Raw genomic sequence first — 13,497 nt, forward strand, 5'->3', positions numbered from 1 at the left:
AGAGAGAGAGAGAGTAAAAGAGAATAAAAAAAGATCTTTAGATAAAACTGCTAGAATATAATATACATTTTGGAATAAAACCTCCGATTGAAACCAAAAGAAAAACACTTTAGAAACAAGTTGTGTGTCTTGGAGAACCTGTTAATTAATATCGGCTAGTAAAACCGCCATCATTTCTTCGGGAGCGTTGCCTGTGTTCATGTAAACTCCATATCCATTTCACACTTTATGAAAAGCATATCGGACACGTGGGCCGGGGCCAAACAGATGTATCGCAGTGTGTCTTATTGCAACTGGAAGGACGTGTAGAAGAAATATTACAGAAATGTTAAACGTGTGACGAGGAGGCGTAATCGTCCAATAGGCCTGAACGGAATGTATGCGGGTCAATTGTAATACAGGTTTTTATTGTTTTATACCAAATAAAATGCTCATCGGCCGATAATACGGCAGCTACTCAGGAAAGTGATCGAGAATAATGTCAGAATGAAGAATGTCAGTAGTCAGAAAAATACTTTCAGTTCTCGATTCCTGACTCATCCAGCTTGGCACATTAAAATAACAGCCCACACACTGAAGCAATTATGAGAATAATATGGGGTGTTTTAACAGCTGTAGAGTGGGGGAGGGCAGGGGGGGAGAGGCTGTGGGATTGGATGAGTCGTGGAATGCCAAGAGAGGAGAGACCTATCACAATACCAGGAGATAGGTGCATTTTAATACCGAGCAAGAAAGAGTTCTACAAAGCCACAGGAGGGTTCAGTAAGACGTGTGCAGTTGTTTCATCCAGACACTGACACATCTTTGGTGCTAGAACAGGTCGTATTTATGAATTTTTTCGTGTGAATCTAAGGCGTTATAAACCTTTTGAAGGTCAGAGTTATCCCTCAAGAGTGGGAAATTTCCAGACAGATGTGCATGAAAGGCCCGTTAGGTCCGTGCAATTTTACAGTGAGAGACGACGGATTAGAAGAAATACATTTTGTACACGCTTATTTGATTTCTTGCCAACAGTTAGATGATAGCACTCCCCTATCGATGCGCTAAATATGAAGATAGAGCCAGCAGCTGGCTAGCTTAGCTTAGCATAACTGGAAACGGGGAAACAGCTCTGTCCAAAGGAACAAAAATAATGTGATTACCAGCAGGTGACTCTCAGAGGTAACACGTGACTAACGGAGCGGGCTATTGTCAGTAGCCTCTCTGGCTTGTCTACTTGTACTGTAGAATAAGGTCAATAGTATTAATAAAAGCACAAAACACAACCAAACGTGTTTGTAGGCCAACCCAGAAGTGAACATCGCTCTGGTTCCCTCAACAAAAAGTGACGACAAACGTGACAGAAACAAACCAGCAAAATCAGTTTGAATTAAAGCCAATGACGGTTGATGTTTCGGCTCGAGGTCTGCAATGTGTTGCAGCCGCGAATCTCTGCTGCGTACGGAGACAGCTGCTGATGAAGGAACCATTCTCCCCCCCTCCAGATTATCGACTGGTCCAGGAGTTTAAACTGGCTCCTTTCCAGTAACAAACCACTACCTTCAGGCTGCGAAAAAAGAAACGCTCATCTCTCCTCCTACAGCTACCCCTCTGGTGTCCATGACTGATGCTCCTCTCACCGCACGAGCCCCTGGGAAAAGCACATAAGACAATCCGCTCCATGACCCAAAACATCTGCTGCTAATATGGGTCAGTTTTATCCCCTCGTCCTCTTAAAAAAGAAAAAGATCCTGCACATGACAACTAAATGAAAAACAGAAATGGCATGAATCAACCAGGCTGTGTGTTATTTCCCAGCACTTGTATCAACATGCGCGGGAACCCGCTGAGCTGTGAAAAATCTAAGCTTGGACACCCGTTGGTTCTCCTCGGCCCCCCAAAAAAAGGCTCTTCCTGGGCCAGGGTCAAGCGAGGAGAGAGCAAGGGTCCCACACAGTATTTACTGTACAAACAGCAGTCGAGTTATCGTGTCTGGAAAGGGGGCATCTGTTGTGACTGTTACAGGGGAGGGTTAAAGAAAGACGGTCGATCCAGCTGCAGGGTAAATAGCAACCAACGTTTTTCAGAAGTTGACTGAGTTGCTTGAGTATTCTGGGGATTAATTCTTTAAGCAATACTGTGAGGTAGGAAGTTTGAAGAAATGATAACCTCCTGAGGGGAGACTGAAGTGCGCCACATCCATCAGGATTATCATGCAGGGGCAGCAGTTCACCCCACACTGCAGCTTCTTGATTAATGCAAACGGAATGACTCACTTTACCAAAAAAAAATAAGAAATGCACCGGGACCCATTTCGGAATCAAAACGCAGCTGTAAAAGTGAGATTCTGCATGGGTTGGTATAGTGCAGTTGCTTGGCCCGCAAGCGACCCTTCTTATCAAGTGACCTCTCCAAACAGCGAGAGCTCCGCTGGTATCAGGATCCAGAGGAGAGTAAACATCTGTACTCAACATGAGCGAGCACCTAAATAGTTAGTCGGACTGTGATTAAGTGTTTAAACTATGAGGAGAAGCGCCGATAAAGATGTCCATGTGCTCTCCCCGAACTCTCTCCAACACTGTCTGTGTGTTGCTTATCTTTCGATAGGAACCCTTGTGTTTACTGGTATCGTTGCCAGTAACCATTTACTGTAGGTGACAAAGATTAGTGTTAATAAAAAGAGGCCTCTTCCGTGAAATGTCAAAAAAAAAAGTACAATCCAGCACGAGGCCTCTAATCATGCGCTGCAGCTCTGGGCCCACTTAAGGGTTTTGTTCTTCTTCTGTGGTGCATGAAGACCTTTGTAGTCCAGTGTTACAATTCATTTTCTGTTCGTTTTGTGGCAGGAAGTAGAGTCAGATGTCGTTTTTGCCGTAACTGCTCGCCTGTGAATTGCCTTTTTGTTCCAAGGTGCCGCCCCCCTAAGACGATATGCGTCTCCTGACCTCTAAATAGGGAAGTTTTATGCAGCTGACCTTTGACTCTTACGTCTCCGTATTTATGTCTGAGAAAACAGTGAAATTATGACACTTAACGCTGTCGCCTACATGTGTCTGGAGCTGCTCTGTGAAGACTGGGGCCCATTGAGACGACGGGTCAATCCATGACACCCTTCTCTCTTGTTTAATAGTGACGCACTGAAACACATTCACACTGACACGCCATGAAAACCTAATAAATACCACATTCGAATGGATTGTAAAGCCTGTCATTAAAGAAGTGTCAGACTGCATTGAAAATGTGCTCTTTTTACTTTAATGAGCATTTAATTGCAGTGATATAAAGTGTGATTTTATGTGCAATTTACACCAACATGATTTCAAAATAAGGAGAGGTCACACATCTTCTTTATAAAATCAGTTAAAACAAACACACAGGCTTTTAGACTGCCGAAGCACCGATGATTGGCTGAAACATTCAGGACTAGCCACTGACCGGGTCCATGAACAGGTCTAGTGGGCCCCCCAGAGGACAAGTCCTAAAAGATCAGATGGCTCATCCAACTTCAATTGTAATATATGCCAAATAGCCTCTGGTGGTGAAGCGCTGGTCGTGTTTGATTTTGTTTTTGTTTGTTTTTGTGCAGGTCTCTTGTACAGAATAGCTCTTGCAGATAGAAAACAATCTCTTTGCAATTATCAAAACACATTCCAGATGTCACGCTGCTGAAACAGATGGAACAATCAGTCAATTCATAAATGAAAGAAAAAGTTTCAACTTAATGAGATGAGCACAAACAAAATCAAGCGTGATAGGAGAAGAAAGATCTCGGTACCTTTTACAGTTGCACGAGGGCTCTTTGTATGGAACGAAGCATTTAGCATTTAGCTAATTCGGGGGTGTCACCTCTGCAGCACATCTCAGCGCTTTCTTGACACGTGTTAGCACTGAGCCATCTGTGAGCAACAACTTAGCACGCTCCTCTGTTGGGGGGGGGGGGTTAAGTCATGTACACGAGGAGCCAGCAGTAGCCTCTTTGATCCTCTTCCTGATGTGTGGTCACAGCGGTTTCACTCCGCTCTTCTTGGCTCAATCAGGGGGCCCTTGAACGCAGCGTGGTCCCAACTCCCCCAAAAACGAGAAACCTGCTCGGCCGCAGAGGCACCGCCGAGATCCAATCAAAGAGCAATCAGATTCCCTCTTATCTATTTGGCGCGGCCTGTTGTGGACGTTAATCAGCCCCATATCTCGGTAATGGTGTTCCCGTTAATTGCCTCCCTTTCGTTCTGGCCGTATCCCCTTTCGCTTATGATCGCTATCTGCAAATGAGGTCGGAAAGGCATATGGATCTCGTTACTGAATCCTAACCGGGGATGTTTGGAAACAGCGCTGGCCGGTGCGGCCTGGCGTTTTTAAAGCCGTCCTGAGATCAAGGCGCTTGTCGTCGCTCCCATGTGTTGATGTCACCGCTCAGTCGGGGCCTTGGAGTGGTCCATCGTGAGCGGCGTGAGCTTCAGCTCCCCTGCAGTCTCCAGGATACAGATTAGTGCTTATGGCTGCCTATCAGAACAAATGTTTCTTTTCACATTTAGTCACCGTGAGTCAGTCCCCCCCCCCCCCGCAAGAATGAGCTTTTTTGCATCTCGTTTAAACCTGGTAACGGTGTGATATCTGGACAGCTCCAGGGCAAGTCAGCACCCCGTCTGAGTGACATGCATATACCAACAAAAAATAAATACATAATGCAGATCATGATTTGGTTAATCACTTTCTCTACCATGACTGGCCTGGACTGACCTGGTCTAGAAAGAGGGGTTTTTAAATCGAATTATGAGTTCAAACCTGCTGCTGACACAGCATGACAAAAAATGTAAAAATTAAATGAACTATGATGCAAATATGAGCCTTTGGAGATGGAGATCGATGTGGGGCGAAAGGTCAGCCGGGTCACACTGAGACCCTTAAAGACCTTCGTTCACGGCGAGAGGGTTAACCGTCGTTTCTTTCAAGCTTCTCCCTGTGCATAAATAAACCTGGACCCTCCTCTCCACAGCCAACCCTCGGGCCTGCTCGAGGGAGCAGAAGGTCTAAGAGCATTCCTCCATGAAGACTTTCCCTTTTCTTACTTTGCTTTGATTTTACGCTCATTATGCCCCCCCCGCAGCTCTGCCGGTCCTGGACAAGAGACTCCATACCTGATGAAACAATGGGGGGGAGCTGTGCTGCATGATGAAGCTAAGCCGAGCTCGGGGTGGCAGGAGGGGATTGCATTGTCTGCCTACGTCACACTACCACGGGAGGAAAAAAAAAGGGGGTGACGCCATTATCCCCAGTTTCTTTTCCTGCAGACCAAATTAATTAGCAGCAGAACGCTCCCGAAAGAAGAGATTCCCCAAAAGTGGGATGTCTTAGCTGGTCAGTTGTCCTCATGAGCCTTTGTTATTCGCGGGTGCCCAGCTGCTGTGCTGCTGCTGTCAAAGCAGAGGACCTTCTCCCTGATCTTCAACCTCCTCGCCCCTAATGATGCCCCCGAGGCAGCGGGGCTGGAGGGCAGGTTGCAGGGGGGGAAAGGTCTCTCTGGATGGGACAAACTCCGCTCACTCTGATGACTTCACAAATCGTGTTTGAAGTACTGCAGACGCATTAAAAAAAAAAACAATCTGCAGAGATTTGTTGTTGCTTGATTGTGGAGGTTTTTTTTCAGGAGGATTCATTAACTGAAGGAAAATTGGTAAATGAGAATAGTCTCCCTGCGGAAAAACGTAAACACAAACAGCAGATGTGAAGTGGCCGGCACTGATTATTTTAACTGTTGGAATCTTGAAGAGGCATTTTTGTAGAGTTAATCACAAAAGAGAATGAATACTGTGGGGAAAAAGTCACATTCAAAAGTGTTTAAAATGTGAAAATACTATTTTTTTATTTTACAAGTTTCATTACATTCAAACTATAGATGCAAACTACCTAAAATATGTAAAAGACCCTCCCTTTATTAACATTAAGTAAATATATAAATGTAATTTAATGCTAAATGACAAAAACAGCAAAAATCTTAAAAACACAAATGTACCACTGTTAAATAATCAAATGCATTGATTCTAAATAACATCAAATTAAATCTAAAGCATGCAAAACTACTGTATAATAATCCTGGGTCCTGGTCCATCCACAATCAGATGATACAATACTGACCCCTAGTGGAGGTTTAATGAAACACCACATTTAAACATACGGTTCTTTAGAGAAACAAAGATGTCCAGAACACCCACTGAGCAATAAAGATAGAGTTCTGCTGACACATTATATCATAAAAGTAGAATAAATGGGAATTTCTTCACGTTTTTCTTATTCCTCGTGGACAGTTTTTGCTCCCAGTCCTGAGATCCTTCTTGACCCAACACTCTTCCAGCTGGGTCCCTGTGAGCAGCCTGAGTCCTCCGTTCTCTCTAAACAGACCCACTGGGCTGACCCTGGGCAAGCTGCTGCTGCCAGTTTTCATGCAACGTTCTGGATCAGGCGGCGGGCTCATGAGCGCGCACTCGTGGCCCCTCTGAGGCCCCTGCAGTGAATCCCCTCACTCTCTCGATCGCCCAACAATGTTGTGGCGTTGTGGCGGACATCTCTGCCTTTGATCCCGTTTATCATATTTTGACTGGCATCTCTCTTTAAAATAGGAACACAGGTCTTGGCCCTCGTGGGATGAACATCACGTGTGATCCACGTCCGAGTCTGCGGAGGATCCTGAGGCGAGCGAGGGCCCCAGGAGTCTCGCAGCCCGGCGTTGCGCTCCATGTTGACGCCGGCTTCGTCCGTGCACCGCGCCTTCTGCATGGCGTTGACCCGGAGGAGGATGGAGTCACACGTCGGAGGACGATGAAGCCCCCTCCTCTTCATCCGCTCGCTCGTTGCCTTCTCACTCAGCATCAGTGACGGTTTAGCAGACTCACAGCGCTCTCTGGCTACGAAGGGAAAGTTTCACTTATAACAGCTGATCTTAACACATATTTTCTCTATTTCTGAAGCATGCTTACCTTGCAAGCGGGTGCGGTAGAGCGGCTCAGCTCCCTCTGGTTTCTTGTCATAGCTACAGTGCATCTTTTGGCTGTGATCGGCCCCGACGGAGACGAAGGGAGCCTCAGGAACCGAGCCGTCCTGAGCCTCCACATCGCCCTGGCCTCCCTCTGGTGGCTCGGTGTAATCCCAGAACACTTTGGCAAACTGGTAGAGCTTCACACTGGACGTCGCGTTCACTAGTATACTGAAGGACGGCGTAGAAAAAAGATATTATGTGAGACAAATGTATTTGAACTCCCTGACACCACCCGAGTGAAGATGTTACAATGATACAGAAATGACTCACCGGTTGTCATGGAAGTGCAGGGACAGTATTCGGCCGGTTTCAGCCTCTACCGTGATGTCTCTCAGACAATCTCCGGTGAGGAAATTAAAAATGCGAATCTTTCCATCCACACAGCCAGTAATGACACGGAGGTAAACAAGAGTCAGCATCCTGAAACGCTAAAGATGTGCACAGTAATACATTAATTTGCAACATGAAAATAACACACCAGAAAGCATTAAAACTAATTACAATATATCAAGAATATACAATCTGTCAGCCTGCATGTGTTTTCTGCTGTTGGTAGCACAAGTACTGCATTTCATGAGTGTTGACTCACCTAATACCCTCTTGGACAGATCCACCGGTAGGCAGCCTATGAAGTCTCTGTGCCGGCTGACTCCAGACACAGATTTCGAGGATCCGGGCACCACCATCAGAGCAGGGTCCTCTGAGTCTCCATCACTTGTCTCATCATGCTGACAGGTATTGCCACTACTCACTGAAAATGAGCATAAATTCGCCATATGGCAAGAAGTATTAATAAATAAATAAATTAACAATGCAAATTGTCATTGAGCAAAGATATATGACATGAATGAAAATTAATTTCTAGAACGGCCAGCTGTGCAGCTGTTTGTGCCATTTACCGACATCTAGCGGTGAATACTGTGAATTGCAGTACAAGAGTCCATTCTAGAAAATAAGTGAGTGTTTTGTTTTTACCGTTATGCAGAAACCCTCGTTTTTGTCTGACCAGAAGCACGCTGGTTAAATTAGCCACCATGCGTAATAGTTCGGAGTCGCAGAAGGAAAACAAACGGCAAAGATAACGTGATTGTATCCAGTCGGGGCTGCTGTTGAACCAGTTCCAGACCGCATTCAGGTCCATGCCGAGTGGTTTCCCGTCCGGCGGCCGGTCTGCACCGCGGCGGGGGTAGTAATCCCGAGGCGAAGTCGGGCTCCGTGACCTCGCGTAAGTGGATAAACTCCACGACGTTGTTACGCACAACACACCGTGGATGCCCTCGAGCACTTTGCTGTTTCTGCACCGCAACAGCAGCTCCACCACGAACCTCCTCTTGAATTCATCCGACACCTTCCACACACACCGTGTAGAAGCCGGTGGTGTCGGTGCAAAGACGCAAACTGGACACATCCCGCACATGGAGCGACATCCGTGCGTCGTTTTGCGGTCCAGCTCGCACGCAGACACACCAAACTTAAAGGACTTCTTCTCCATGCTATACGTAGTTTGTTCTGCTCTGTGTTGGCTGCGTCGTCGCGAGGCAACAGTTGTCTCCTTTGTCCTGCTTTCACCAAACTTTATGTGAAGTTTTTGTGATAGCTTCACTGTAGACTTTGCTAGAATATGTATATACAAACAAATATGTCAAAAGTAGAATAAGAAAACAAGTTAAAGTGGAAACTACAAGAGCAATTAAAGACAATGTTATAACAGTGGTAGGATTAATAGCAGCCAGTCAGCAAGTCTGGTATATTTGTAAACAGCTTGCACCTGACTAATATACTGTTTTATTATATTATATAGTATAACATATTAACATAATTTAATGTAGTGCAGTATGGGATAAAAATATATAGTGCAAGGTGAAATGTAATAATATAGTATCACATAATCTATAGTATAGTACAGCAATATAACAATGCAGAGTATAATACAAGTAAATGTAATATGGCAAAGTATAGTATGTTAAAGTGTAATATAAGATTGCAAATAATACTACAATGTGTATTGTGAATATCCAGCACAATTATGTAAAAAGTACGAATTGTCCTAGGTTCTTTAAATGTATCATAAGAACTGTAGGTATACTTGTTTAAATGTTTAAGTGTTTATTTTAATAATAAGGAATCGTGTCAAATGGCAAGAAAACACGTGCGCCGCCCGGGAATCGAACCCGGGTCGCAAGAATGGGAATCTTGCATGATACCACTACACCAGCGGCGCCCCTACAAGTGATGGAGACCACAGCCTTTAAATAGTCAGTTGATTGTATCTGTCATTAATTTTATCACAGTAGGGATGATGTCAAATGCTTAAATGTTGATGTTTGGGGTAGTAGATACACAACAACGAGGTAATTTGAGTTACCGTTACTACTTTAAGTACGTGAATGTCGACCTTTATTCTGAAAGTTGGATTTATTTGCTTCCGGGTAAACTGCTTCCGGTCTCGGACAGTGTTGTTTCTGGTGTCTAACGTCATATGTTAGCTAACGGCTGAAACAGACTGAGGAATATAGCCGTTGGGAATCCGAGTAGGTACAGAATTAGAGTTTAAAGTAGAAAGTACATTTGAAATGCATTGCTTTGTATTGTAATGCTAGTCTGATAGCCATATAGCAGCTAACTACTCTCTCTTTGCTAGCCGTGCTAATGCTATGTTATTAGCCATACCTTGACAGCACTCTTTCCATTGAATCACCAGGATGCCCGCTGATCTTTTGCAAGCTAAGCTAGCGTGCTAACGTAAGCTGCCTTATCTGTTGCTGTGGCGTTGCACTATGTGTTAGTGTGAACATCTGTCATAAACAGTCATAGTTCCCATCGACTGGCCGCAGAGTCTGCACTCATGTCGGGCAGGAGCACCGGTGTGGAGTGGGTCGAGACCACGGAGGAGGTTGTTTTAACAGAGGAGTGTCTGACCCCTGCAGGTATGATGCGTTTAATTGACATTTAAACTGGTGATATGACTTGTTTTCATATGTAAGTTTATTTAATTGGTGCCTTTTTTTTCAGTGTTACCGGTTTTGGAGCCTACCGAAACGCCAATCCAGAAGTTACTGGACACTGTGGGACGTGGAGATAACCCAGAGGCTGGTGATGGCTTTTGTAAGCAAAAGACACTCTTTCCTCTTCTGCTTATATTCGCAGCATCATTGGGGATTAATACAAAGATCTCACATTATCTAAAGACAGAAAATGAGTAAAATATCATGGAGTATTCCAGCGTATGGCATTATAATTCCTCTTTCCCTCTTCTTATGAGAAGTTCCCTTAAAGTTGAATGACTGTGTCCTTTTGTTTTCCAGACTGTGAGGAGTGTCTGACTCTGTTCCAGGACCAGAGCGATCCCGCTAACATCACCGGCCCGTCTTTCATTCTCGACTTTCCGACGAGCACGGGTCTCCCTCAGAGGGCCCTCCTCACCCTCCCCTACGGCCTGATGATAGGCAGGTCTAGTATTCCCAATGCGGGCGTTGGGGTCATAAATCACGGGCCGACGGTGTCGCCGGGAATGCATTTTGGACCGTACGAGGGGGAAGTGACCACGAGAGAAAACGCCATGGCAAGCGACTTCTCCTGGGAGGTGAGATTGGATGAGACTTGTCCTCTCTAAATACCTCTTATTGTGGTTATTCATTGTTAAATGTGCATATTCTGTCCTGAAAATAATTGCAGATTTACAAAGAAAAAGACGAATATGAGTACATTGATGCTGCCAGAGAATCTCACTCAAACTGGATGAGGTAATGTATTGAACTCTGTTATTGTGTCTGTTTCTGTGTCTCCCTTCATGTTGCAGATGATGGTTCATCATATTCTCTTCTTACGCAGGTACGTCAACTGTGCTCGTAACAAAGACGAGACCAACTTGCTGGCGGTCCAGTACAAAGGCAGCATCCTCTTTCATTGCTGCCGCGCCATTCACCCTGGAGACGAGCTCACGGTCTGGCCCAGCGCCAAGTTTCTGGCCCAGTTTAGTGAAGCTTGGAGCCAGGTGTGGGTGATGAAGTTGAATGCAACAGGTACCTTTACTACCTAAGTATCCCTAGTCTCAAAAATAACTTTCTACTGAAGAATTCTTACAATGCAATGATGCAATTTTCCCCATTCTCTCCTAAATTGTAGAGAGTAATACAGCTGCGACGTCTCAGATCTTCCTGTGCTCCCACTGCCAGCTGTCCTTCACTACGGAGTCCTTCCTCCAGCGGCATACGGAGTGCTTCCACATGCAGCCTGAAGTGGTCGGCACAACTGCTGAAAATCCCTCTTCCGACGCCGACTCGGCTCTCGCTGCAGCCTCCCTGGTGGTGTTTTCCGTGGACCCCGTCGGGTCCAAGACGTGCGGCGATTGCGGGAAGACTTTCAAGCAAATCCCTCACCTCAGGAGGCACAAGCTATGCGTCCACTCGAACAATCGTCCCTACTGCTGTCCGCAGTGCAGGCGCAGTTTTACCCAGGCGTCCGGCTTAATCAGACACCAGCTGATTCACAGGAAGCGCGCTGCGATAAAAGACGCAAACATCGTTCCTGATCCGGACAAAATCCTTAGTGAGACGAACGAGAGCTTGACGCTGAGATCAGAACTTTTTACTTCTGCAGATCCAGTTGTAGTGGAGGAAACAAAGGACGTGAATGAAAGCGAGAACGTACAAGAAGCTATGGATGTAACTGCAACTGAGAACACTCCTGCTGGGGAGGCAGAAACATCCCAATGCAGTTGTTCGGACTGCGGCAAGAGCTTCACAAATGAGGCGACCCTGAGAAAGCACAAGGCGACTGTCCACGAGAGGCTCCGTCCGTACGTCTGCACCGTGTGCCAGAAGTGCTTCGGCCAGTACAACGACCTGACCCGGCACCTGCGGCGACACCAGAAGCAATGCAAGAAGGGCAAGAAGGTAAACGAGGCCCCGGAGGAATCTACCACCATGCCCTTCAGCTGTGCCGAGTGTGCTCTGACGTTTTCCTCAGTGGACGGCCTTCAGCAGCACATAACGGAGCATCACTCCGAGGAGAACCCGGTGGAACATCAAGAGGATGATCAGAGCCGCGATCCAGACTTCAGCCCACAGACGACAGTGGCTGAAACTGTTCAAGGCCGTCAGAGGCCTCTGCGACGTGGAGCTGGGTCTAAAATCTCTGCCATAACCAAGCTCATAGCCCCGAAACGAAGGGCAGCCGTCTGCAAGAAGCCGTCGACCGGCCTCGAGAGGAGCTCCGCCGAAACAGAAGCACCCGCTGTGACAAACGGAGAGTTGACTAAATACAAATGGTTCAGCTGTAATCGCTGTAAACGAACGTACGGAAACCCGGACGATCTTGAGGCGCACAAGTGCGCTTTGAAGCAGCTCAAGTGCGGTCAGTGCGGGGCGACCTTCAGCAAGCCGGGCTTCCTGAAACGACACGAGCAGACGGTGCACGAGGGCACAAAGTCTTACAGCTGTGACCGCTGCGGTAAGGTCTTCTCCTCATCTGGCAACCTCAAACAGCATCGGACGAGCAACACCTGCATGAAGTATCACTGCACGTCGGAGCTTTTCCGGTGCTCGTTTTGTCAGTTCTCCTTCACCATGAAGAGCTACCTCATCAAACACGTCAAGAGGCACCACCCGGTGGAGTACCTGTCGCACTGCGACTCCGACAGCCTCGTGGATCAGCTGGAGGAGGAGGAAGAGGATGAGGAAGAAGAGGAGGAGGAAGAGGGCGGAGAGAAAACGTACGTATGCCCCCACTGCGGGAAGAGCTGTGCGAGCAGCAAAGCGTTTAAATCCCACGCGTGCTTCCAGCAGGTGAAGGTGCTGTACCTGTGCACCGACTGCGGGAAGGGCTTCACCAACCACTATGGCCTCAAGCAGCACCAGCGCATTCACACGGGCGAGAAGCCGTACGTGTGCCCGCACTGCAGCAAGAGCTTCTCCTACACCGGCCAGCTCAACGTGCACCTCAGGACTCACACCGGGGAGAAGCCGTACCTGTGCACGCACTGCGGGGAGAGCTTCCGCCAGTCGGGCGACCTGAAGCGGCACGAGAGGAAGCACACGGGCGTGAGGCCCTACAGCTGCCAAGAGTGCTGCAAGAGCTTCAGCCGCCCGCAGAGCCTCAAGGCCCACCAGATGCTCCACCTGGGGCAGAGGATGTTCAAATGCAGCCAGTGCGGCAAGAGCTTCTCCCGAAACTATCACCTCAGGAGGCACCATCAGAAGATGCACCTGTAGACGCTTCTTCAGGACTTTGGGAAATGATGCAGAGGAGCTGCAGTTGCACTAAAAGGTCGAGTAGAGAGAAGAGAATTTTGTGAATGCTCGTTAATTTAACTTAAGTTTGAGTTTCATAACCAAAAGTTTGGATTTATATGTTAAGACTTATACATTTTTGTTATTTAAAAGCGCAACGCTTAATTCACTTCCATTAACAAAAAAACAGCTTTGCACAATCACAAATTATTATTGTCTCAATGTTAACTTTGAAATAAAAACACAAACTTCACCTTC

The 13,497-nt window shown here is 46.7% G+C and overlaps 2 protein-coding genes across 3 annotated transcripts; one reads left to right on the forward strand and one right to left on the reverse strand.

Annotated features, from left to right (window-relative positions):
• Positions 1-5,335: 5,335 nt before the first annotated feature.
• Positions 5,336-8,501, reverse strand: fbxw10 (F-box and WD repeat domain containing 10; the record flags this gene model as incomplete). Its single annotated transcript, XM_079182939.1, has 6 exons — positions 5,336-5,496; positions 6,630-6,878; positions 6,951-7,177; positions 7,280-7,429; positions 7,595-7,760; positions 7,985-8,501. The coding sequence occupies 6 exons, from the start codon at positions 8,499-8,501 to the stop codon at positions 5,336-5,338; spliced, it is 1,470 nt and encodes a 489-aa protein (XP_079039065.1).
• A 966-nt stretch (positions 8,502-9,467) lies between these two features.
• On the forward strand, positions 9,468-13,492 carry LOC306712909 (histone-lysine N-methyltransferase PRDM9-like). Of its 2 annotated transcripts, none has more exons than XM_079182384.1 (7): positions 9,468-9,540; positions 9,711-9,936; positions 10,022-10,114; positions 10,315-10,592; positions 10,685-10,752; positions 10,841-11,031; positions 11,135-13,492. In XM_079182384.1, exons 2-7 carry the CDS (start codon positions 9,855-9,857, stop codon positions 13,219-13,221), a joined length of 2,799 nt encoding a protein of 932 aa, XP_079038510.1. In that variant the 5' UTR covers positions 9,468-9,540; positions 9,711-9,854; the 3' UTR covers positions 13,222-13,492. The 2 variants fall into 2 exon arrangements, with proteins under 2 accessions (XP_079038510.1, XP_079038511.1); XM_079182385.1 differs by having other exon boundaries at positions 9,531-9,540; positions 9,818-9,936.
• The last annotated feature ends 5 nt before the right edge of the window (positions 13,493-13,497 follow it).

The sequence above is a fragment of the Pholis gunnellus genome (assembly GCF_910591455.1).
Source record: "Pholis gunnellus genome assembly, chromosome: 21".
Lineage (NCBI taxonomy): Eukaryota > Metazoa > Chordata > Actinopteri > Perciformes > Pholidae > Pholis > Pholis gunnellus.

Bases quoted from the DNA above. Each gene is read 5' to 3' on its own strand.
- LOC306712909 (XM_079182384.1), top strand. From the start codon at position 9,855: ATGTCGGGCAGGAGCACCGGTGTGGAGTGGGTCGAGACCACGGAGGAG. The intron at 10,115-10,314 runs GTAAGCAAAAGA...TTTGTTTTCCAG, and splicing joins AGAGGCTGGTGATGGCTTTT to ACTGTGAGGAGTGTCTGACT. The intron at 10,753-10,840 runs GTAATGTATTGA...CTTCTTACGCAG, and splicing joins TCTCACTCAAACTGGATGAG to GTACGTCAACTGTGCTCGTA.